Below are 25,713 nucleotides of genomic sequence, written 5' to 3'. Positions count from 1 at the left end.
TGGTAATTTATACAGAAATAAATATTTTTTTCGAAATAAAAAGGGGGGTGTAGAAATCAAAATAAACAAGCCAGCTGTTAACATAACATCTCAATTCGTAGTGAATACTGTTCTATAAACAGTCAGTACACGCAATAGGCAATCACGTAACCAATCTCATTAAAATCAGATCTTAGCTCTCGCTACCGCTAAACGTTGGTTTAGCGGTAGCGAAAACTAAGATCTGATTTTAATGAGATTGTCACGTAACAGACAGTGTATTCATTAATTTAGGCATCAAGGCCCATATTACAATGCAGATTGGATATTAACATTTGTCACGTGATGTACATGATTAGATTTTAAATCAAGTTACACATTTCTCATTATAAAGATATGTTTTAAAAATCATTCAATCAATCTGGGTCAGACAAATCAATGGCCGTAACTGTTAGCAACGATCCATGGCGTACAGGAGTGGGAGTTCTTGGGACCAACATTGCTCGTGTCCCAAGGACTGGGACCGAAGATATTAAACTTGATGGATGACAATTTCAGTGGTAAATCTTGCCCCTGTTTAATCGGTTAACCAGTGGTCTATTAAAGGCGCTGCGACACACCATGCAGTGTAATGATCGAGTCGTGTAATGCAGGATAAATACGTTGATTGTGGGTTCTACTCCCAGGTTATGCTAATCTGTAAGGCAGCCTGGTATCAGCGATCGCAGTCTTCACTATATTAGTAGTGCGGCGACACCGCGGTCGTCCCTCAGACGCCGTTAAACGGAGAATCTCACCTCGACAAGTGACGAAATATTTGATGTCAAAAGACACGTGGATGAGATTCTATTTATCAATTTATTAGTTAATACTTCCAACTTCTTAAAGCTTGTAACGGTGATACCCCAGTCATTAATGTAAAACGTACAGCTAACCAGTTTCAGTGGCTGGTAGATTAGTGATGTTATTTAGTTGTGACGTCGGATGGTAACCGATGGTCTGCATTGTGATGTAATTCCACCGTAGCGATATCCCCATACAGCTTGACCTCACCAAGCAATATACCCCGTGGATAAATGACTGAACCCGGCCCTCTCTCTCACTCACACATTCTTCGCCAACGGTGAATCGCCAGAACATGGGTATTTAGGTGTTAACAATGTATCCCATTTATAACGGCTTTATTGCATTGACTTTTGTGCACAAGTTTCAAGAAATCTATAATACAGTGATGACAATTCTTTCCACTTATACACACATCTTTAAACATTTGTTTACGCTTTGTATTGTTGCACCTCACGTGACCCCATGAGTAGATCAACAGAAGCGCGTGATCTCGTTCACAGTCGAGGACGAGAGCTCAAAGTCTGGGTCCGCAATGTCTGGCTCGCTGATCGAAGTGGAGTTTACTCCAGAAAACATTGCAATTATCCACATGAAGGGAGAGCATAAACGTTTTAATCCGGAATTCATTGACGCTTTCTGTGCTGCTCTTGATACCGTTGAGAGGTATGTTGAGTGTCGTGCATACTGTATAGTAATGTTTTTAGTTGAATATAACCGATCGCATTTATAAATCCTGACTACAATAATGTTTTGTATTGACCGTCGTTATCTTTTCATGACAGTGTCTCCCGGTAACCGAATTGTTGCCTTAGTGATATTATGTTCCATATCTATATTCAATTCAATTCGGTTTATTTTCGTAAGTGTAGGCCATCGACTGGGCCCATAGTTACATTTGTATTACAATGGACGTGATGTACACAGCTGTTATTGTTGTGACAATACTGTACTACGAAGGGACATCGCTTGATAGATATAGATAGCTAGACGTTCAATTAATTTACAATCAGTTGTAGACATAATGCTATTAATTTTTTGTTTGGTCGGATATTCACAATATTTTTGTGGTAAGTGATCCACGCGTAGCTTGTTATAACCGGAGCAAACCAACAAAAAGTGATACTCGTCCTCCACATACCCAGCATTACAACCACAACATAGTCTTCTGTTACGTGGGATATCAGCGTATCTCCCAGTTTCAACACACAGCTGATGCGAAAAACATCTAAACCGAGCTAGCGCCACTCTCAATTTACTGACGGTCACACAACTAAGATACAACTCTGTACCAAACGATACCTGGAATAGAGAATAAGAGAAAGATTTACTACACTTTTCCAGAAGACTATGCCAATCCTGTTCATAACTACATTTCAGAAGCGACATAAATTCTGTCAAAAACGAATGAGAATGACTTATACACTGGTTTTCCCATACAGAGCCAAAACCCAAACCGAACAATAAAGATTTACATTTTGAGACCCAATTAATTTTAACATTACTTTCTGCCTGCAGCATCATATAATAACATTTCTTTGGAAAGCGACAATCGGACATACTCAATAACCTTATCCAATAACCAACAACTCTTTTGTATGCATAAAGATATAATGGATACGCCTACATTCACCTCGAACCATGTTGTTGGGTGTTGACGATTTGACACCTAGAAAGCGCTTGCATGCCACTGTATGTATAGTTTCCATTTCATCATTCTGGTGTAGACCCCAGACTTCGGAATCATAAACCAAAATAAGGACTATTTTCATATCAAATAAATTATAAGTCATGTCGAAGAGGATGTAATTTTATCAATGACTTTAAAATTCCAAACAATGCTTTTTCCCCTGTAAACCAGCATTAGAGAAATGACTTGACCAGGACAGGCTTCTCGTAAAAGTAACGCCCAAATATTTATAGGGAGACACACACTCCAACTTTAGACCTTTATAGTACCAAATATCTTTTCTTGACAACACTCCACCTTTCTTAAAAACAACCACTTTGGTTTTATCCAAATTGACATCTAGATCATAATCATTACAATACTTTTCTAGAACATCAATACGCTTCTGAATTCCACCTATAGTATCTGCGATTAAAATAATATCGTCTGCAAATAATAACAGGAATATCTCTGTAATATCAGGATGAAGTTGTATTCCTGGTCCAGAATGCTGTTCAACTTCAGCAGCTAGTTCGTTAATGAACATCGAGGATAAAAGGGGGCTTAACACACAACCCTGACGTACTCCTATTGGACACTGAAACATTTCAGAAAATGAATGTTTAAATTTAACACTGGCCTTAACAGCTGTACAAATAGACTGTATAGCTTTTATCCTTTTGCCAGATACACCTTTATTGACTAGTACTGACCATAATTTCATCCGGTTTACACTGTCGAAGGCTTTTGTAAAATCGACAAACAAACCATATACCCTACCCTTACGCTTACTGATATATCTCTGGACAATACACTGTAATATTAAGATATTATCTATGGTGGAGTAATCATGACAAAAACCAGCCTGGGACTCTGCAATTTTACCATAGACCTCACGACAAGACGTGACCCTTCTGTTCAAAATAGAAACATACAACTTACTAAGTGCACTAAGGACTGATATACCCCTATAGTTGGATGGGGAATGGATGTCTCCTTGCTTATGTATCGGAACAATAATTCCCGAACGCAAGTCGAGTATGCAGTATACATGTTATTTATTTTCAACAGTAAAGACAAGAAATAGAAATATGGCAAGATTGACAAATATTTGACTGAAGACAGTTTAATGGATTAAAAGGCAGATGACATAATAATAGTATTTTTCAAATGTTAAGGGCTTACATAGTTTCGGGTCAATACCCAAAATGTCAGTCAATGCCTGGTGTGACCACCATTAGCATTGATCACTGCCACACATCTCCTGTACATTGAGTGGATCAGACGATTTGTGAAGGCCCTAGGGATCATCCTGAACACAGCCAGAGCAGCTGTGCGTAGTTCATCGACAGTTGCAGGGACTGGGCGCACATCGTGCAGACGCCTTTGAACCTCATCCCACAAGTGTTCGATGGGGTTCAGATCAGGGCTGAGGGCTGGCCACGGTAGAACACGAATGTTGTGTTGTTGCAGAAAGGCCATGGTAGCTCTGGCAACATGAGGACGAGCGTTGTCCTGCTGGAAAATGTGTTGTTGATGTTGTGGAAAAAATGGAATAACGTGGGGTCTGATCACTTAGTCGATATACCGCTGAGCAGAGACGCTGTGTCCCCGACCTTGACCAACATTTAGAAAGCACATGGGTCCAAGTGTCGCATTAAGTCCAATCCCTGCCCATATCATGACGCTAGGTCCACCCCATGGATCCCATTCCACAAAGTTTCTGTCAGCGAAACGATCACCTCGACGCCGCCAAATTCTGACTCTTCCGTCTGCATGGGAGACACAAAAGCGACTTTCATCAGAGAAGATGACACTCCTCCACTCACGATGACGCCAATTGCGATGACCCTGTGCCCACCGAAGTCGTGCTTGTCGATGCCGTGGTTGGAGAACAGGACGACGTGCTGACATCTGAGGTTGTTTCACTTGCAGTTAGGAACGGATGTTGCTGGTGTTGACGGGTAATCTGCCGATCTTGTCCGAGGGAGGTCATCTGTGGTCTGTGTAGCATTGTATCGATGCAGGAGACGGTAAATTGTGGTTATGTTAACGTTGAAATGACGGGCAACATCTTGGACAGACTCTCCAGCTTCCAAACGGCCGATAGCCTGGTTTCTCTGAATTTGAATTAGGCGTGGCATTGTTGACCAAGGAGTGGTAGGTCCAAGAATCCACGACAGTTTGTGCATTTTCGATTTAGCGAGAAATGGGTGCATCATACCCACATATTGCGTTGGTGCGTTTTGGCGATTTGTTTTTTATGTTGCGTTTTTACTCGGGGCTTCCAAAATGCAACCAAAAATATTGATAACACCATCAAGCTTCACTACATGCTAAAACTCGTATCAATTTATGGTTCCGTGTTTGTTACCTATTTGCTTAAAACCACTTGCGTTTCTTTTGCGTGTGAGTATAGCAACTCATATCATCAAGACTATCATTAATAGTCGGATCGGTGATAACCATATCTTAATCTGTTGAATTGTTAAACACATCTTTAAAATGATCGACCCATTGTTCTAGTGATATGTTAGGTACACGAGTTGCCACACTCTGTGTTCACATGAAGTTTATGCAAAGCAGAAGTAAACATCATTTCATAAATAAATTGTGGACTTATATCATTTGAGGCCATATCGCTGTCGAAGATAGTCAACCAGAGGCGAAAGAGAGACTTTCCATACTTTCATAGTATGGGATTAGTCTTAGGATTATGCCAGGAAAGAGAACTGTGGAAGAGAGAACGTTCTCAACACTGGTGGAACAATGTCGTCAAACGATCATTTGATGATAAACTGTGGATCGATAACTTTCGCATGACACGCGAAACATTTTATGTTCTTTGCAAGGAACTACGGCCGTATTTTCCTGCACAAGAAATGTATGTGAGGGAACCATTGGAGCTGGATCCCAAGGTGGCCATAACAATTTACTGGCTTGCCTCCTCTGCGAAGTTTAGAACATTGTTGTCAAAATGTGTGAAGCTTCCAGTAGATGACGAATTAAAGGTTGTCTTTAATGGCTTCCAGGAGACATGGGGATTCCCAAACTGTGCAGGGGCAATTGATGGAACCCATATCCCCATAATTGCACCTTCACTAGCTCACGGTGACTACCTCAATAGGAAAGGATTTTATTCTATTCTCCAACAGGCGTGGTGTGACCATCAGTACATAATCACTGACGTGAAAGTTCATGATGCCAGGGTCTTCATTCGGAATTCTTAATGATTATCAGTATCTTGATTTAATATTCTTACGTAAGCAAAAAGAGAATCTGTTCACATGACCAGAGATACTCCAGGAGCATTTATACTTATGAGTAAATATACTTTTACTAGACCTCATCAAGTGTAGCAATTATACTTTTACTCATGTCTCTTTACTCCTGGAGTATATTTACTCACGTAAGCAAATGCGTTCACATGCCACCATAAGTAAATTTACTTATGTAAGTATATATACTCACGTGAGTAAAAGTGTCCATGTGAATGGGGTTTAAGAGACCTGGTGTCAAGCAGCAGAGAAATCGGTCGGGTCATGGCCGAATGGGAGGCAACTCCGCATCCGCCGTTAATCATTCGCGATTTTCCGGTCTATCCATCAAAACAGAACAGCACCAAAACAACTGATTCACCAGAACGGCCTCAACGTTTCCTCAAATATGATTACGTATAGAATTGCTCATCAAATGATAACAACTGTGTTCAAACTAAAAGATGTTCAAAATGTGCTTATTTCAATCAAAGTCTGCCTGTTGTTTTAACAAAAAACGACCCCCACCCCCAGACCCCCCTTCCCCACCCTTATGAAAACCAAATGTAATATGTTGTAGGCAGTACATTTATCTGAGAGAGGATATTTATATTATGGACCTCTCCCTTTTAACAATGTTGGGTCCGTCCTTTTAATCTGGCAATAACGTACCGTTGAAAACTTGGTGAAAAACTAGTCACCACTTGTCAAGACGACACAGTTCAGCACATCCTCACAATCGTCAAAATGAAGTTACCATCTTTTCCTTTGTGTTTTGCAAACCGTATAAAAATTAACCATTATTTAATAAATAATATATATCACGTCGACTATGTTCTGTTGCAGGAATCCGACGTGTCGAGCCCTGATAACCACGGGGAATGGACGATTCTTTAGTAATGGCCTTGACCTTGAGTACATGATGTCTTTAGACGGAAGTGGGTTATCAAAATGGATGACCAGGATCCAGGGGTTCCTCTACAGAGTCGTGACATTTCCTATGCCAACAGTTGCCGCCATCAATGGTAAAACCATTACTTTGCATGTTAAAATGAGTATGTTAAAATCTGACGTTATTTCAGCCATTACACGTTGAAAAAATGGGTTGACTGGTTGTAGCTCTCCTAGGAATCTTTATAATGCGTTTCTATTTAAGTTTATCTCTTAACCTGACAAGTATGGATATGCTAACATGAAAATTTTCGGGACGAGGTGTGGGGTCTAAGTGAATGACAGCGTCACTTCTGTTTGTAGGTCACGCGTTTGCAGGCGGTGGGTTTCTGGCTATGTCACACGACTTCCGGGTGATGAGGAAAGGTCAAGGCTGGATCAGCTGGAACGAGATTTTCATCAAGTTAAGATTCTCGGATTTTCTTATGGAAATTTTAAGGTATAATAAAAAGAACGTCAACGCCAGAAACCGATTCCACTGACAAATTATTATGAATTCCACCGACAAATTCTTATGAATGAGTCACTGAAAATGATGACGCCAGGTTTTCGCGAAACGGGTTGGCATGTCCTGCCCTTCCATTAGCCACAAGGCTGCTCACAATGGAACTTGACACGTGGTCCCTCCCTGCATGGAGAATTGCAGCACATTGGAATACAGAACAATCCCAGAAACCACTCGGCTAACTCCACAACCGCAATCATTACTACGATTGGACGAGCCATGCGCCCAAGAAGAGGACATCTGCCATATTGCTTTGGATGATAGATTACTTCGTTGTTGCACGGAGCCTTTGTTAGATCATGCAAACCTCCAATACTGGATTCTCAGTGCACCGTTTGACAGTGCCACAGGATCCTAAAAAGTCCCGAGGTACACAAAAATCTTGAATGAGACGTGTTTTCTTACAAGATCCTATCAGTGAACTGATACCGAGGACGCCATGTGTATAATAACTAGTTACGTGTAGTAGAGTGTCCATTTGAATGTGGTTACCCTGCCTAGCGCTTGACATTGTGGGGGTGAAGGAAGGTTCCGGGCCTGTATGCTGTGTCGGAGTTGGATATCCATGTTTAACTGTGACATGATATCTCAGCAGGCTAGCACTATCAAACAGGCATTGTTCCTGACTAATCCAAGCAGCCACAAGCACGTATCACGCACACATGCATGCACGTCTCCATGTGACATCACCTCAACCCATTTGACTGAGATAAATGTCGACACAATAACAAAACCGTATCGTTATTCCCATATTAGTCAAAACAAACTTAACTGTGCCCTAGTTTGATGTAAGACATGGCTTATCCAAGTGAATTTGGCTCCACGTGTTTTTTTGTAGGTGCAAGGTTCCAAATGGATCAGCACAGTTACAGGCGGTAGTTCTGGGCGCAAGGTTCACTGCTGAGGAGGCGGCTAGGTACGGCATCATCGACGTCGCTACCGCCCCCGAGACGATGATGCAGGAAGCTGTGACTGTGGCGAAGAAAACCCTAGGGCGTCAACCGTATGACCGCGAGACGCTGACGCAGTTTAAAGCGGACCTGTACAGTTCACTGAAAGATAAAGTAGCCATAAGAAGGCCTCGATTGTAAACACAGAAGTATATTTCCCTTGTGCGTGCGTGCGTGCGTGCGTACGTGCGTGCGTGTGACTAGGTAGGCATGTATGTTTCTATGGGTGTGGGTGGGCGTGCTTGCGTGCGTGTGGGTGGTGGGTGTGCTTGCGTGCGTGCGTGCGTGCGTGCGTGCGTGCGTGCGTGTGTCAATAGGTAGGTTTAGGTAGGGATATACGTTTATACGTTTATGTTATGTTTCTACGTGTGTCCTGACTCAGCATGGGAGGTATGCGGCAATCCTTGCACCTAAAACTGGAGACAATGTGTCGGCTACAGATGCTGGTACAAATGGTATGGTTGGTGCCGTATCCCTACGCCAGGACTGGTACTATAATTACGGGGAGTGATGTGGCTCACAATATAGTCCATATGTTACATATGTATGTATTAAGATCATAATTTGTCTTTATCAACTGGATTGTTGATGTCTGAAATAAATCGCAATCAAGCAAGGAATTAGCATTTATGTTTTTTTCTTAAAGTCAAGATTGGAGATTATATCCAGACATTATCAACAACATGATAGAACAGAACAGACACGCATGATAACCGACGCACCATAGGTTTAGACCAAAACACGAGGTTGTGAAGCATTCCTTAGGGTTGGGGTCTTCTCAAATTCCCATAAAAGTGCGTAAGAACTTGACAATTTGTTCGTCAAAACGTGAGGAGCATGCGGCGATATAATTTTGATTGCTACTAGAAATGACACATACCTTAATGAAATGAATATTAACAAGCCTCCGTGCCGTACAGAAATAATTCCTCTCAAAATGATCAAACGTCCTATGACGTTACTAAAATGTTTAAAGAAAAAGATGTTGACAATCTGTTCTTGCATTTTGAAAATGTGGTAACAAATTTTGAAGAACCGATACAATAACATTGTCTTGTCGCTTTGATATACACTCTTCAAAAAGGGAAATGCAGAGGTGGTATGTAGTTCATTGAACCTGACTACACAAAAAATCCGGCATATACATTGGATATATGTTATTGGAAAATGTTGGTGGCCTGAAAACGCAGCCATTGTCGATTTGCAATGTCTTAAACAGCATTGTTTTTACACTTGTTAAAAAATGTCATGGAGGAAAACAGTAAAGCAAATGTGCACGTGCAAGTTATGGCATTCGTAACTCGTGGTAGTGGCTATAAAAAGGCAAGCATAAGCCAATAATTTGTCATTCAATTGTCAACATTTTTCAATTTCGAAAATACCGAGACTCAGCGCTGCCGATCGGAACATCGCCATAGGACATATCCAAAGAGGGCAATCGCAGTCTTCCGTTGCACGCCACTTCAACGTCCACCAGAGCACCATTTGCGACCGATACACACAGTTCAATTCTACTGCAGACCGTCCGAGAGCCGGCCGACCAAGAGTTGCCACCCCTGCACAGGATCGCTACATTCGACTGTTCCACCTACGTCATCGCAATGCCAGAGCTACGGAGACTGCAGGACGCATCCCTGGTTTAAGGAGGATATCGGACCAGACTGTCAGGAACCATCTCCGCGAGGCTGGAATCCGACCCAGAAGACCAGTTATCGTCCCTGTTTTGCAACAGGTCCATCGACAGCGACGCTTGCGTTGGTGCCATACCTTACAGCCTTGGAATTTGAGAAACTGGAGACGAGTGTGGTTTAGCGATGAATCACGATTTCTTCTTCACCGTCGAAATGAGCGTTTTTTCATTGTTGCTTGTTGCTTCATTTTAAAAAATCAGGATCTTAATTCTGAATTAAAAAATGTCTGGTTTTGCAGCTGAACTTGATGAAGTTGAATATTTAATCTCAATACCAAATCAGTGTTTAAGACCAGCAATATATAGGCTTATATACTGAACCGCAAAAGAAACGTCACCTCAAACTACATTGCATGAAAAGTTGTCATTTAAATATCTTGGTAATGTTTGGCAAAGTTTCTAATATCGAACATTATCTTGTCCGGAAAATTTTGATGATAAAAAACAAAGCAGATGACAATAAAACTGATCGCCTAAACGCATCACGGCAACGGCCATGGTAACCCGATGCACGTGAGTTCCGTGCAAATTGAAATGCACATGCGTTCCCCCATTTCTTGCCCTATAAAAATTCACCCAGATCGGATAACATTCATTCGTTATTGAATTGCTACCACATGCCAAGATTGACAAGGAATCAGCGACACCAAGCCCTTGGACGATTGCAAGCTGGACAAACAGCCGTTATTCGGATGCTTGTGTTGTTGAGAGAGACTCGTGGGGTGGTCCGAGCATCATGGTGTCGGGTGGAATTGGTCTTGCACAGAGGGTCGGCCCTGTGGTCTTCCAGAACATCGGTCCAGGGAGAGGCAATAGTGTCACAGCAGCTCGGTACATTGATCAAGTCTTGAGACCACACGCCATACCTCATTTGGCACGTCGCCGCAACCACGGGTTTCAGTATGATAACGCCCGTGCCCACACCGCGAGAGCAACAAGAGACTTCCCCTAGCAGAATGGCATCAGAACCATGCAGTGGCCTGCCCTCAGTCCCGATTTAAATCCCATAAGACTTGTGGGACAAGATTCAAAGACGGCTGAGTGACGTCCGACAAAGGCCGACAACTGCAGCTGAACTGCGTCAGGCGTTCCTCAGAGTGTGGGCTCAAGTGCCTAGGGCCTTCATCAACCGCCTTATCCATTCCATGTTTCGACGTTGCACGGCAGTCATCAATGCACATGGCGGACACACGAGATACTGACTTGTGATGACATTTTCTCAGAGACTAATGTTGTGTTTCACTTTAAGAACATTTGACACTTTAATTTCAACCTTGATGATCAGTTTCATCTTTTTGATATGTCTCAAAGTATGTTTACAGTGTTTGGACAAATAAGGTTTCTCATATATCTATCCATGGTGACGTTTCTATTGCGGTTCAGTATAGATGGAGTTGTTTGTTGTTTAACATCGCACTCAGCAATGTTCCACCCATATGACAGCGGTCTGTAAATAGACGAGACTAGACCAGACAACCCAGTGATTGATATCATGAGCATCGACCCACGCAATTGGGATACGATGACATGCATCAACCAAGTCAACGAGCCTGACCACCCGGTCCCGTTAGTCGCCTCTTGAGACAAGCATGGGTTGCTGATGTAGAGCTCTTCGCGGGTCTGTCCACAAGTGAAAAGGTTGCTTCTGCTTTCTGTCACGGTTCATGGCGCAGGGTCTGAATGTCCGTGCAGCACAGAACCGTGGCTGCACATGCGGTATGAGACCTCATCGCTGGTCCGAACAGTCCAGTCACATTGCTGCAGTCATGCATACAGGCTTGAGTTTAGGCTATCCGAAAAGGTTTTATCTGCGAGGATCTCCCGAAAATGCTGTCCCAGTAATTAATGAGAAATCTTGCTGATAATCATTGTATCACCATTTATCATAACCCTCTTAGGTAAAAGCTTAAAGCTTTCTAGCTTTGTACAAGAACCTAAAAAACCTTGTGGTTTTCTTGTTTATGTTTTATGTGAAAGAATGTAAGAATGAAAGAATGTGATATCTGGAAAGAGATCTCCTGTGCGCCGACATCCCAACTTTCACGGTGTCTTGGTGACGACGCGTTCGGAACCTATACACAAGACGCTATGGAAGTGTTCGAAACCCAATTCTGGATTACACTTCTGGAGAAAGGTTATATTTGTCAACCTATTTCAATTTAATCAGTTGAATGCAAACGTTTCTTTTCAGAACATGCCTAAGAGAAAAGCCATCTCGGATGTAGAAACTAAATTATTTTAAAATGCATTGGCATAGCTTTCCCGTTGATATAATGAACGCCCTTTACACATATCTACATAATTCTTTACAACCATCTGTCCCTTGCATGTAAAGAGTGGGAAAATAACGAAATGATAATTGTCTGTTATTTATCTAGAAACTAATGACACAAACTATAAACATTCAAAGCTAGCTAGCTGCTACTACATGACTCGGTTAATATCCACCCAAAGCAGGAGACACATACATGTCATCCACAAACTAGTCTAGTACACTGTAACACTTTAATTACTATTGGTAAAATGTTAAACCGAATTTATGTAGTAAAATGGTTAATAAATATTCTCTTTGTCTTAGTATCGTCTTGAGTAATGCAATTTGACATTCATTCTATCTTCTTTATTTGCATAGGGGTACAAACACGCGGACACCTACGCCACATGAAATGTATTGTGACGTCAAGAGACCATCCTATCGCAGCAACTCGTGTTCTCCTAGCATTGCGAAGCCCTAACTTCTATGAAAGGAGCTTCGATACGGCTGTCATTTTCCTCACAGCGATACTAGTGCTGTCGTTGTGTAGTGTCTCTTTTGGCAGTGTTCAGAGTTAGAAGCGGAAATTAGAGAAAATGGTGTCTGATGATACAGTCTACGGAGTCCTCTTGGTATTTTCGGTCGCGTTTGGATTGTATACCAAGAATCTTAAAGGGGTTGATACTAGACAAACCGTATCTACCATAGCCGGATTTTGTACGATCCTGCTTATATGCCACTTGCACGTTTTTCACTCAATTATCACCGTTATTGGAACTTGTGTGGTCCTGAAATGTGTGCCTCACCGGTAAGTTGATATTGCGCCGATGTTGCAGCACGGACATTAATTAGATCTGCCCGCGTCTGTGTACTGTAATATGTTAATGTTCTGTGTTGATGTTTATACACACAGTCGATGTGGTGATGTCACTGGATTCGTGGAGCTCCGTATCCGTCATTCAGTCTTATCAGCTGGTCCAGCTGACCATCGGGGATCAATGAATAAGGATATACGGCTTGAGTGACATATCAATAGATAACGATGAACAAATGAATTATAACGTCAACCACAGACATGTCACCATTGTGTTTCGATACCCTGTGTCGTGTCATGACCTCCCTCCACGCATCCCACTACTCACCACACCCTCTCAGATTCATGCTTTTTGATTCCATATACCGTATTCGACGTAATAAGCGCCCCGCTCTAATAAGCGCCCACGGCGATATTTGCTAATATATTGGCCAGTGAACAATCCTAATTAGCACCCCTTCTGATTGATCAATGTACACAAGACTTATTTATTCGCGTACAATATGCATTCATGTGTTATATGCACACTTAATTATGGGCAATTAAATTCTGGAAAAATATATCTGTCGTACATAAACATTTCAGGCTGTCAGCATAAACCACGAAATTTATCTTTAACTCTGTTTTTTTTACTTATATAATATTCTAATAAGAGCCCCCTGTTTCTAATTTTGAGAGCGCCCTGGGCGCTTATTACGTCCAATACGGTAAGCATATATATTTCATGTCCTATTTTATCAAATGAAATGATTAATTATTTGGCAACAATTCAGTTTAATGGACAATAATTGGCTGAGACAGGTTGTTGACTGCCTCACACTTCAGTGAACTCGCTACCTCTTTGATCCTTGGTTTAATTGTGTTCGGGTTAGGGAAGTTGTTTGTTGTTTAATGCCGCACTCAGCAATATTCCAGTCATATGACGGTGGTCTGTAAATAACTAGACAAGCCTGTGATTGATATCACGAGCATCAATCCATGCAATTAGGATATGATGACATGCATCAACCAAGTCAGCGAGCCTGACCACCCAACCACGTTAGATGCCTCTTACAGGTTACCCCAACTCTACCCTTAGTATATGGATCCCCTTTCTGATCAAACACCCCTTCACGATCCTTAGGGTGAGTTGTGATTTAGGGTATAACTTAGCTATCTCTTTTAAGAAATGTATCCAATGAGGTATATTCATGCAGTTTTATCAAGTTTTATTCGAGAAATGGCTATAGTGTAACAGGACACATAAAGGTTAATGATTATGTGTGTACTTGGTAAATGAGTACTAATTGCTTGTGATAGCGCCCATGGTCCCATGTTGGCTAATTAGATAAACGCGTTAGCCTAGCTCTGTTTCAAGCAATGAGAATTCTATCCTTCATGGGGCGCTAATTGAAATCCGAAAAAATGTGCATGGTGAAGTGCAATATTCCTGATTGTAGAATAATAAGAATGGTATAATAATAGTTTCTAGAATCAATAACCATGATAAATCTGTAACATGTGACTGATATTAATAAATCTTCTTTTTTACAGGAACTGTCATATTGCTTGCTTCATTTGGAATTTTGGATATCTGGTAGTATTCCGAACAGTTCATCTTCTGGGAATTCCTGCTCCACCTCCTCTTTCTAATGCTGTGCAACTGTTCCTGACTTTAAGGGTTTGTCTTTAGTTATCTTCCATGATATCGGGGCAGTGGGGTAGCTTCAATTTCCAGAATCAGTTTCAATTCCCCACATTGTTACCATGGGTACAATATGTCAAGTCCATTTCTGGTGTCACCCAGTCGGGGTATGGCTGACATATTGCTGTACCTACAACATGTGTGTCACTATGTCACACAATGAACATACTATGTGATTACAGTACATTGATTCAGACTAAACAATTTGCCAAATTTTGTATCTGTTGAACTTAAAGACATTTTGTATATTTTCAGTACTTTAACATGTTAGCTATGAAGCCAGAACTTAGTAACATCAGCAACCTCATAATTGTCATTCAAATCCAACTTTGTCAGTTCAGGTTTTCTAGCCTTTATCTACCAAATAATTATTACCCATTATTACACAGTCACATATCAGTGTCACACCTACGTAGGAATTCTGGGTTACATGGAATAGGTCACCAGCAACCTGTGCTTCTCAAATAGCAACATAATGAATCGGCTGGTCAGACTGGGTGACTTGGTGACTTGGTCAGACTGGGTGACTTGGTGACTTGGTCAGACTGGGTGACTTGGTGACTTGGTCAGACTGGGTGACTTGGTGACTTGGTCAGACTGGGTGACTTGGTCAGACTGGGTGACTTGGTCAGACTGGATGACTTGGTCAGACCGGGTGACTTGGTGACTTGTTCAGACTGGGTGACTTGGTCAGGCTGCTGTCAATTTCACACATTGCACTAATAACAATGTCTCAGACAGAAAAGGCGCTTCAGACAAAGCATTGTTCCTCCTAACCTTACTGAAACTGATGCCAAAGGGTAACCATGGTAACTACTCTCTACCATCGTAACTGTTGTAAGTCCTCCTGTCTGCTATTGTTGCAGATGATTGGACTAGCGTTTGAGATCCATGACAGCAGGATGGCTGTGTTCAAGGAGGATGCCACACAGGAGGAGAAGAGACTCATAAAGAAATATGTTCATATCGATCCAAGCTTCTCCGACATCTTCTCCTATGCCTACTGCTATATTGGAATGATGACAGGTTGTTATTTCTCATGTGTAACATTCATGGAGTATTTGTGCATTATGATTGATTGTGTATGGTGAGTGGGCAAGCGGTCAATAGCGCCAGGCTAACAAGCGCCAGGTGCTGAGATAGTATCTTGCTAGTGACTGGTTCGTTATTCAGCCTTGGCACCAGCAATGTTTACAGGTCTCTACAGTGTTGTCACTACCCCTAGTGTACAGTACATACACCTGTGCACTCAAAGGAACCCACTCGTCCGATGGTATATGACCAGATGGTGGAAACGCGAATACGTACATACACCCGAAACACAAGTGTCAAAACTTGTGGTGTCACCCTGGGTAAGTGACTTAGTTCAAATGTGCCTCTGTTCACCAAGGAGGGAATGGGCACCCAAACTGTGAGGTGGATGTAAAAACCTTCCAGCGCCCCTAGGCAGGTTGGGTTGTCTATTCCCCAGGGAGTTGAGAATAATAACTGGAATGCGAATGGATTCACTGGTCAAGCTGATACATGTGTATATAATGGGGGTGAGGGGGGCCCTAATGTTAAAGGCAACAAAATTCGCTGTGCAGAGTTGCATCCCTTTGACATCCCCAAAACCTATGATTGTGGGTTCAAATCCCGGTATACCCTGATTATGTTTCTAGGTTTGTCAGCACCATACCCATGCTCTTGAGTTCCTCAAAAGTGGTAAACGTCTCACTCCTGCATCGCTTCTGACCTTCCTCCCACATTAAGCTGACAAGCCATGACTACTGTTAGAAGGGACATTGAGCTCAACTCACTCACTTTATTTGGTAGGAATATGAGTTTGCTGAAGCCATTATCAATATAGCTGCATGTTTACTGAATGTGTGGGTCCGCTGTGATTCTCTTTCATGATGGAATGTCTTTCATGTCAAGTGTCAAATTTTCATGTGTCATGAATTGAATTACAAATTTAACGTTAAGGTTAATTACTAATGGGGTTTGATCATCTCAGGCCAAGAGGACAACTAATTTGCTGACTGATACAATCTGCTCTGGCTTGTTGAAGTAGTATGTAATAAGTAAGACATTCATATACTATTACTTGAACTGGGGGGCAAGGGTGGCCCAGTCGTCTAAGGCGCCGCGATTCGCTGTGCAGAGTTGCATCCCTTGGGCACCCCAGAAACCTATGATTGTGGGTTTGAATCCCGGTTCGCCACGATTATGTTCCTAGGTTTGTCAGCACCATATCCGTGCTCGTGGGTTTCACCGAAGTGGTAAATGCCTGAGACTTACATCGCTTCGGGCTTTCCTCCCACATTAAGCTGACACACAGCGATATAACTGGAATACTGTTAAAAGCAGCGTTAAACCCAACTCACTCACTCACTTGAACTAAATTGTTTTTGAAATTTAGTGAAATATATTTTCACAGTTTTCCCCTGCTAAAGAAGTGTGAAATAAGTCTTGTTTGCGCAGTTTTGCCCCGTCACTAATCTGCGTGTGACCTTGTTACTGTTGTTGCAGGCCCGTACTACAAGTACCGTACCTATCAGGACTGGCTGGAGGAATCCAATACAGAACACATTGCCACTCGTCCACCGTTCTGGGAGAAAGTCAAACCACTCCCCCTCATTCTGGCGTGCTTCCTGGCCTTCTCTCACTATTTCAATATCCAGGTAGGACTGTTCCTTCTGATGGTAACCATGGTGACAAAGAATGTGAAATTCATTGTCTTGCGCTTGTTGGGTTCCAAACCAGAGATGGTCGCCAGTATTCAATTCTTTGTAGAGCTGGAATATGAGGATATATTTTATCATAGACTTACGACAGTCGTAGCCGTACAATCCCTTTGTGATGGTTACAGTGTGTGAAATGACTGATTGTATGACATACAGGCTTGTGTAAGCTGTCAAGCTGGTTTGCCTGACCGGGACTCGATTATTTGCAAGCCACCATAGTTTGAATATGGCAGACTGCACGTAAAACAATACTCACTCACTCATTCACTACTCTGTAATATGATCGATGTAGCCAAATGATTTTGATGTTTATTACATTCATGGACTATAACTTGAAGTAAAATGTTTTTGAAATAAAGTACACATTTTCACAGTTATTATCAGTGTGTCAATTCTTTTTAATTTGTTTGTGTGCATTTTTTACAGTATGTAGAAACGGATGAGTTCTCTGACCAACCGTTCTGGTTTCGATTGTTCTACATGATGCCGATGTTTATCATCTTCCGGACCCGCCTGTACATCGCGTGGCTGCTGTCCGAGTGCATGTGTATCACATCAGCTCTCGGAGCATACCCGGTCAAGTCCAAACCCAAGTGTGGACAAGGCCCTACTGATCTCAAGGCCCTGGAAGACACGTACGTGTAACCTGTCGGCCCTAAAGGCTGGATAGTGTGTCAGTTATCTTGGAGAAACGTCTGGTACAATTCCCCAAATGGAACAATCATTATACAATTTAAACAACCAATGTTGGTGTAACTGGGGTATATTTAGGTTGTCACTGGATATAACAAGGTATAATTGTTACATATGTCATGTATTTAGGAAATAATCGACGAGTGGGAGTCTCCAGAAATGATGTTATGATAGATTATATTTTATCGTGAATAAACCACGCTTCGTTCTTCATTGTTCTTTGCGATTTATCACGTAGTTATCGCATAGATGATATTAATTATGATTTATACCATGTATGGGTAAGCATTGTTGAAGCAAGTATGAAGACACAAGTGTAAACTTTTAGTACAGCACATTTCTCAAGAGATTATATATATTATCCTTTTAATATCCCATTGCATAAAGAGTAATAACATCTTCTAGGAGTCTGCAATTGATTTTGATGTAGATGACTTTGTAAGTTGTTTTTCTGTTCAGCTTAGTTTTCTTGTCGTGTTGTTTGTTGAAGCTGAAACATGACAGAAAGTGTTCTTGTAGCTTTTGCAGAAAGTTTCATGATAGCAGTTTTCTATGTGACTTCAGGCAGAACGAATCTGATAAGAAGTCTGTTGAGTACAACTTCCAGTCTGTGCACAATCTGGACATCTGGGGGTGTGAGTTGGCGCCGACAACCAGGGAAGGTCTTCGCAGCTGGAACATGACTGTACAGTACTGGTTGGCTACGTACATCCATCGTCGCATCCCAGCCAATCTCAAGGCCTACAGGTACTATATTTACTGTTATACACCAGCCAGTCTCAAGGCCTAAAGGTACTATATTTACTGTTATACACCAGCCAGTCTCAAGGCCTACAGGTACTATATTTACTGTTATACACCAGCCAGTCTCAAGGCCTACAGGTACTATATTTACTGTTATACACCAGCCAGTTTCAAGGCCTTTAGGTACTATATTTACTGTTATATACCAGTCAGTCTCAAGGCCTACAGGTAATTATATTTACATGAGAATAAAATATGTTTAAACTAATTATATTTACTGTTATATACTGTTATGTACCAGCCCATCTCAAGGTGTTCAGGTACTATATTTACTGTTATATACCAGCCAGTCTCAAGGCCTATAGGAACTATATTTACTGTTATATACCAGCCAGTCAAACGCTCAAACTCCTCTGTACTGTATATAAGTTTGATATCAATATATCAGTTTGATATTTTGTTATAACCCCCATAGCCTGTGGGATGGGATAGTAGCAGTTAGGATCGTGCATCTGGATGTTAGGAATGTCCAAATGACTGACACAGGTAAACAAAGCTAGATTGTACCTTATACATTCTGATCCTTGCAGGGTGTCGATCACGATGGGCGTGAGTGCGTTCTGGCACGGCATCCACCCTGGATACTACCTCAGCTTCCTGACGGTACCACCGATTCTCATGGCAGAAACAGCCATGTCCAACACATTCCGCCGAGATGCTTCCCCCCTGCAGCAGCAGCTGTTTGACTGGGGTTGCTGGTTCTTCAAGATGAGGGGGTTTGACTACATGTGCATGGGGTTCCTCTTGCTGCGGTTAAATTCCACCCTAAACTACTGGTGTTCCATATACTTTACTGGACATATTGTGGTTGTTTTGTTTTTGGTTATTGGAAATGTTTTTATGAAAAAGACAAGACGTGAAGTGAAGAAGGATTAGATTTGAATTAACAGGGAGAATATGTAATTCCAATGAATGGGTCCAGTATGACATGCCAAAGAGTTGAACACGTGATATTCAAAAATACACATTGTTTAAAAGGGCCACTGTAAAACTCAGGGAAGAAAATGACAGTGATTAATGGAGTTTGAACATGACCTTTTCTCTCTTTATCCTGTTAATAGTAACATGATAACATGTTCTGAATTTGGTACGAAAACTATGGAGTAAACATTTCGGAGTAAACATTGTTGTACTTAATGAGACTTTGCCAGGTTATGAAGACATCAGGATACATTGAAGAACTATATATGTATAAGAAGATCTTTTAAATTATTGCAAGTAATGTTTGGCAATTTTTTTTTTTTTTTGTTGATCAAAAGATTGGTTTCTTAAAAAGAGGTACAATGTTTTGACACGTTAGAGTGTTTTGAAGAATATGGTCCAGAACAATACTCAATATGTTTTATCCATAGGCACCTTTTTGACATATATATTTATATATACTTTCCATATTTTTGTTTTTAATTTTTTTAAATATTCTTTTGGGATACATCTAGATTCATTTATGCGTGAGCAGCATTTCAAACATGTTTCTTGTGTTCAGTTAAAGCCAATTTGGGCGTACTGTGTCCTACGTTTGACTCTTTTCATATTGCAGGTGAAGAGACCACGCCCAAATTATCTTCCGGTTATTAACCATATTCTACACTTAGTCGTAGTGTTAAGGGTGATTGTGGAACAGGGCCTAGGTAATCGGTTTTGGTATCCTGTGTTTCGATATGTGGTGATGATGTGAAGAGTTTGAAACTAGAATAAGGGAACTTAAAGATGTTCCGTGTATGTGATTGTTGCTTCCTCTGGTTCATTGTGTTCATTTGGAGATGAAGACCTCATGTAATTTAACATTGTCAGTTGCATCTGGAGTTTTCACTATCTTAACTAAATGAATATGGAGACCTTTTATTTTTCTGGAACAATATTTGGCTCTGGGTAGCATTTTGTGTTTGACTAGTCAATACTGAGTTATGTCCCCCTGAACAGGCTATGGGATAAACATATGCAGACAACTGAAGGATTTATATAAATTGATCATATGATCTGACATATACCGGTAAGTTACAAGTTTCCTAGTTGAGCAGTCAAATGTCTTTCAATGATGGCTATCATTGATACTAGTCACGTCTTTGTTACTGATATATTCTTACGAAGCCTCCACACAGGAACTGCCTAATGTGTCCTGCCTCAGCACTTACTCCTTGATGCACTGACTGTACATGCATCTCAGCCCTTCTACGTGTGTTTCTGATAATTAAGATAACTGACATTTGTTTTGAAGCCTTGTTTTTGTTTGGCTTCCTGTGTAGGTGTAGTTGGGCCGTCAGTATTCCTTGTAGCTTAAGGTCACACATTTTTTATGTTTGTTTCACAGGCCCTACGTCCCAACTGAAAAGCAGCTGAAAAAAAAAATTAGGCACAAAAATATTTAGTTTTATTATGTCTCCCGCTAGTTAAATAGACCCTCTTATAAAACATAAAACATTATACATAAATTCTATATCTACATCACTGGCAGTCATTCAAGAAGCCAGCTGCAGTTTTAACTCCATGGTAGAATGACTTTATATCAATAAATAAATGATTGACATAGCTATTTATTTTAATTTTTATTTCGACCAACCTTGTGTGGAAAGGCTGGAATAAAACTGTGAAACATAAAATTAAAATAATGTTGCCTGAACATACACAAGGAGGGTATGCTGTGTGAGATAGGATCTGCTTAATCTAGGAAATGAGCAAACCTTTAGAATTCTTATGAAAGTTATCACATGTTCATGTGAATGAATAGACTTTGTTAATTTAAACACTTGAATGATGGATATGGCTAAAATGCGACAAAATATCCTATGTTAGATGTTTTCTAAGATTTGAATGAGAGAAAACCTCTGATATTAGCTGATTCTCTTTCATTGTGGTCACAGACTTGCTCATAGTTGAAGATTTTCGATTGAAGTTTAACAAGTAAGACCTTTTCACCTATTTTACCCATATTTGATACGTACTTGATTGTGTCATAATTCCAACACATAATCTCAGTCACATGAACAAGCCCTGCAGTAATCATGACAAGATTTCAAGTTAGTAGCAAAGGTCAATTTTCAGTTGGTAATAATTCCCTTATCAGTGCTTGTCAACACTATAATTACAGATAGTTTACTGATAGCCAGTGTATTGAAATACAAAATAAGTGTTGTGTGGACAAAAAGAAATGTTTTCAAGTACATGAGGTGTGTGTATGATACACCTGCAAAGTATATCAGGATTTTTGTGATAATTAATATGAAGGTTGCAATACATTGCCAAATACAAATGTCTCTAAAAGATAATAAAAACAATATGAAATACAGATATGACTACCAGATAAACTGCCAAACATTAACTATAATATAGCATTTAATGCCACACACAGCCATGACTAGCGTAACAATAGGTAGATTGGCTGCAGGTTTCACTTTAGGTAAGGAATGAATTAACTTCAAAGAACATAAGAATATGTAGCTGTGAAAGTATGGCCAAATAGCAATACTTGTCAAAGAGTACTGCAATATATCCTGGGACACTTAGTTGCAATCCACCCAAACTACAATGTATTGTTACACTCCTCCAGGACACACTATTGTACTTTTATCCCCTAATCACCCATTTTACAAATCATTAATCCTCTCTTTATCTTCGGACTATTTACACAAATTTTTCATTTTGCCATTTTTTTTCATTGTTACGAAGTTGTTTCATCGTAAAGGATTTTAATGGATTGTTCAATCTTTTTCGAAATTCTTTGATAACTTGGTCTTAAATTCCTTGAGTAGCATTACTTCGATTCTTTCCCTGAAATAATAATCCTTGGTATCAACATTAGACTAGATAAACACTTTACTGTCATCATGTTGAGAGAGACACCTTAAGATGCAGCACTTACTTATCCTGTTTATCTGTTTTGAGGATTGTCCAAGTCTAAGAAATAGTTTTTGGCTATCATCCAACATTCCGACTGTAAACACTTGTATTTTATTACATTCCTCTTCTGAAATTATAATCCTTCATATCAATTTGCTTCTAACACTAGACTAGGCGAACACTTTGCATAATATCATATCATGTCATGTTTAAGAAAGCTGATTTAGCTGATTTGATTATCAAACATTGTAATATTGCTATGAAGTTGTTTTGATGTTGGCCTGGAACTGGGGGTTCCTCCTAGGTTGTGTCCAGCTAAATATCCCTTCCTGATGACCCCCCCCCCCCAGATAACAGAAAATGGACTGGTCCCCAGGACTTTAGGACGAAAGTCACATATATGTTATTGTGATAGTTCTACCAAGTACTTTCACTTCTGTACCTGAATATTTAGGGAATGATAGAGCCTGTGTGATGAGTCGGAGTCTGGTTTGCTGTGGGACGTACTAGTATGTGCTTGCTAAACATGCTGAAGATAAGGTTTAATTCCTGAGGCTGCAAGACAGTGTGTACATTTACTCTGTTATCAGTGACTTAAGTAAGATCAGTAAGTAAGATGTCATAGCTTGTCACGGACTACCTTGGGGTGATACTACAAATGCTTTCATAAATTGTTGCCACTCGTTTACTTGAAGTGTCCCTTTTGGTCCAGTTTATGACGAGTGAGTGAGTAAGGTTTTACACCACTATTTCTAAGCAATATTCCTGCAATATCACAGCAGGGGACACCAGGAATGGGAATCACACACTGTACCCATGTGGGGAATCAAACTGGGGCTTCGGTGTGACGGGCGAACACTTTGACCACTGGGCTACCCCACCGCCTCCAGTGACGACAAATGTACCACACCAGTTTGCCCTTCTATGCATGTTTACACTCTGCCATCATACAGCTGGAATATTGCTCTCTCAGCAGGTGCTGAGAGTTTGCTTGAATATACAAAACGTCAATAATAAATGCTTATTGTGGAGTTTGGTGGGTAGTGTGCAGTGTTATTTGTCTTTATTGTTCAGGCCAGTGTCAAACAAATCTGCACTTTGGATTTGCATGTGTATGTGAGTGTTAGTAGCAGACCAGAGCTCTGCCAACCAGAGCCGTCCTTTTGGTTTCTTTCACTGTCATATCTGTCAATTCATTGAATTACACATGTAGGCACCGATACTATAGACACTGTTGCAGATGATTTATTTATTGCACAGAGATATGAACATGAGAAGTACATTTATATCCCGATACTGCAGACATGCCATTTCATCAAGTGTGCTGACATCAGGGGCAGTGGGGTAGCCTTGTGGTTAAGCGTTTGCTTGTTACGCGGAAGACCCACATGGATGCAATGTGTGAAGCCCATTTCTGGTGTCTTCCGCTGTGATATTGCTGGAATATTCCTAAAAGCGCCGTAAAATCATACTCACTCACTCACTGTCCTGAAATTATGTTCCATGGAAAATGTGAAATCTTTCAGGAAGGTAGAGTATTTGTACATTGAGACGTCAAGGTTGAGCTATAGAGTTCTGGGTCCAGTACCAATAGATCCAGGTGATAGTAGACTGCCATGCTTCCTCAACCTGTCATATAGCAATCTTTGAAAAGTGGAATGTTGTCCTTAAGCAGTGCTTGACATTTTTCTCCTCGGATATATTGGATTTTTTAATTCCATTTCTCCACGATTCCCTCCTTGTACATCTTGCCAAACAAAGACTCATATTTTTCAGAAATGTCATGCCTTAGACTAAACAGGTCAAAGTATGGTTGACATAATATTTATCTGGAAAAGGAGGTGCTAGCATGCATGGTTTTATTGTAAAGTACACATACATAATATTCTATGTACATCTGAACAGTGCATCTCAAGATTCTACTTACAGGTACAATCCGTGCCCCAGACTTCAGTGTCTAGTAGCCCGAAAATGGCCTCTGGCATCATTTTCAGTAGAATTTAGTGTTATTATATGGACTATTAGTAGCTGAGCTCACTGAAACAGACCTTTACTAGACTCAGGCTACAGACTTGTGGCTAAAAGTCGCAGACTGCATTTAACATGAATTGAAATGTCATGTAATATCTTTTACAGTTTATATTAAACTTAAAAGAATTTTAAGTTTGTCACACATGGGTGACCTTTGATCGCTGCTTAATGGCTTGTAAATGACCCATGTCAGTGGACCTTCACCCAAATCAAATATTTCATTTTTCATTTGAATTTCATAATGTTAATAACTATATGTCATTTATATACCTTTCTCTTTGCTATACACATTGAATGAAATAAAAGACATCATACTTAAAGAGGGGGTCTTGTTTCTTCTGAAATATCTTAAGTGTTTCTAGGAACCTACATCTGGATGGTGCTAAGATCATGTGTCAATGATAGCCTTTGATACATGCCGGTACTAAGATACATGCCGGTACTAAGATACATGCCGGTACTATGATACGTGCCGGTACTAAGATACATGCCGGTACTATGATACGTGCCGGTACTATGATACATGCCGGTACTATGATACATGCCGGTACTAAGAGACATGCGGGTACTAAGAGTCATTCATTATGTTCCTGTATCAAGTTCCCCAGAGGAATTTAAGACTTGTAGGCTGTATGACATTTTTAATATGGCTACCTCTTTCTTGGAGGAAACATGGCAGCTTAATCAGTCAGAGGAGAAGATGTTAGCAGTGGACCCTTGGGGCTTGATGGACTGGCAGGTCATGGCAGCTGCTCTCTTGACCTTCAGCTCATTGTGAGTCCAGGGTGAAATATCGGAAGATACATATCCTTGTTGTACAGGACAACAGACATTCAGCACGATTATCATACCTCCATGTCAGAATGATGAGATCTGACTGGTCCACATGACCTTGGTAAACTACTCTGTATCCCGCCCTGGGGGGGGATATAAATGTCTCAGTGGGGGAATAAATCCCTTATACCCCACCACGAGCAGGTCAGGCTGCACATGGATTTCTGAGAGGCAGTGATAGTCACGTGATATAGC

General features: G+C 40.8%; 2 protein-coding genes across 2 annotated transcripts; both read left to right on the top strand.

The window, feature by feature from the left end:
- The first annotated feature begins 1,308 nt into the window (after positions 1 to 1,308).
- Positions 1,309 to 8,768, top strand: LOC124142302 (enoyl-CoA delta isomerase 3-like). Its single transcript, XM_048392734.1, has 5 exons — positions 1,309 to 1,488; positions 6,595 to 6,773; positions 7,003 to 7,138; positions 8,043 to 8,386; positions 8,473 to 8,768. The coding sequence occupies exons 1-4, from the start codon at positions 1,358 to 1,360 to the stop codon at positions 8,293 to 8,295; spliced, it is 699 nt and encodes a 232-aa protein (XP_048248691.1). The 5' UTR covers positions 1,309 to 1,357; the 3' UTR covers positions 8,296 to 8,386; positions 8,473 to 8,768.
- Positions 8,769 to 12,660: 3,892 nt separating this feature from the next.
- Positions 12,661 to 25,004, top strand: LOC124142303 (lysophospholipid acyltransferase 7-like). The gene is made up of 7 exons (XM_046510704.2): positions 12,661 to 12,906; positions 14,446 to 14,572; positions 15,463 to 15,622; positions 17,108 to 17,259; positions 17,749 to 17,957; positions 18,580 to 18,762; positions 19,350 to 25,004. Exons 1-7 carry the CDS (start codon positions 12,695 to 12,697, stop codon positions 19,693 to 19,695), a joined length of 1,389 nt encoding a protein of 462 aa, XP_046366660.2. The 5' UTR covers positions 12,661 to 12,694; the 3' UTR covers positions 19,696 to 25,004.
- The last annotated feature ends 709 nt before the right edge of the window (positions 25,005 to 25,713 follow it).

Source organism: Haliotis rufescens, unplaced genomic scaffold (assembly GCF_023055435.1).
Source record: "Haliotis rufescens isolate VD_foot unplaced genomic scaffold, xgHalRufe1.0.p SCAF_11, whole genome shotgun sequence".
Lineage (NCBI taxonomy): Eukaryota > Metazoa > Mollusca > Gastropoda > Lepetellida > Haliotidae > Haliotis > Haliotis rufescens.
The sequence above is the reverse complement of the archived record's forward strand: the minus strand, read 5'-3'. Positions and strand labels throughout refer to the sequence as shown.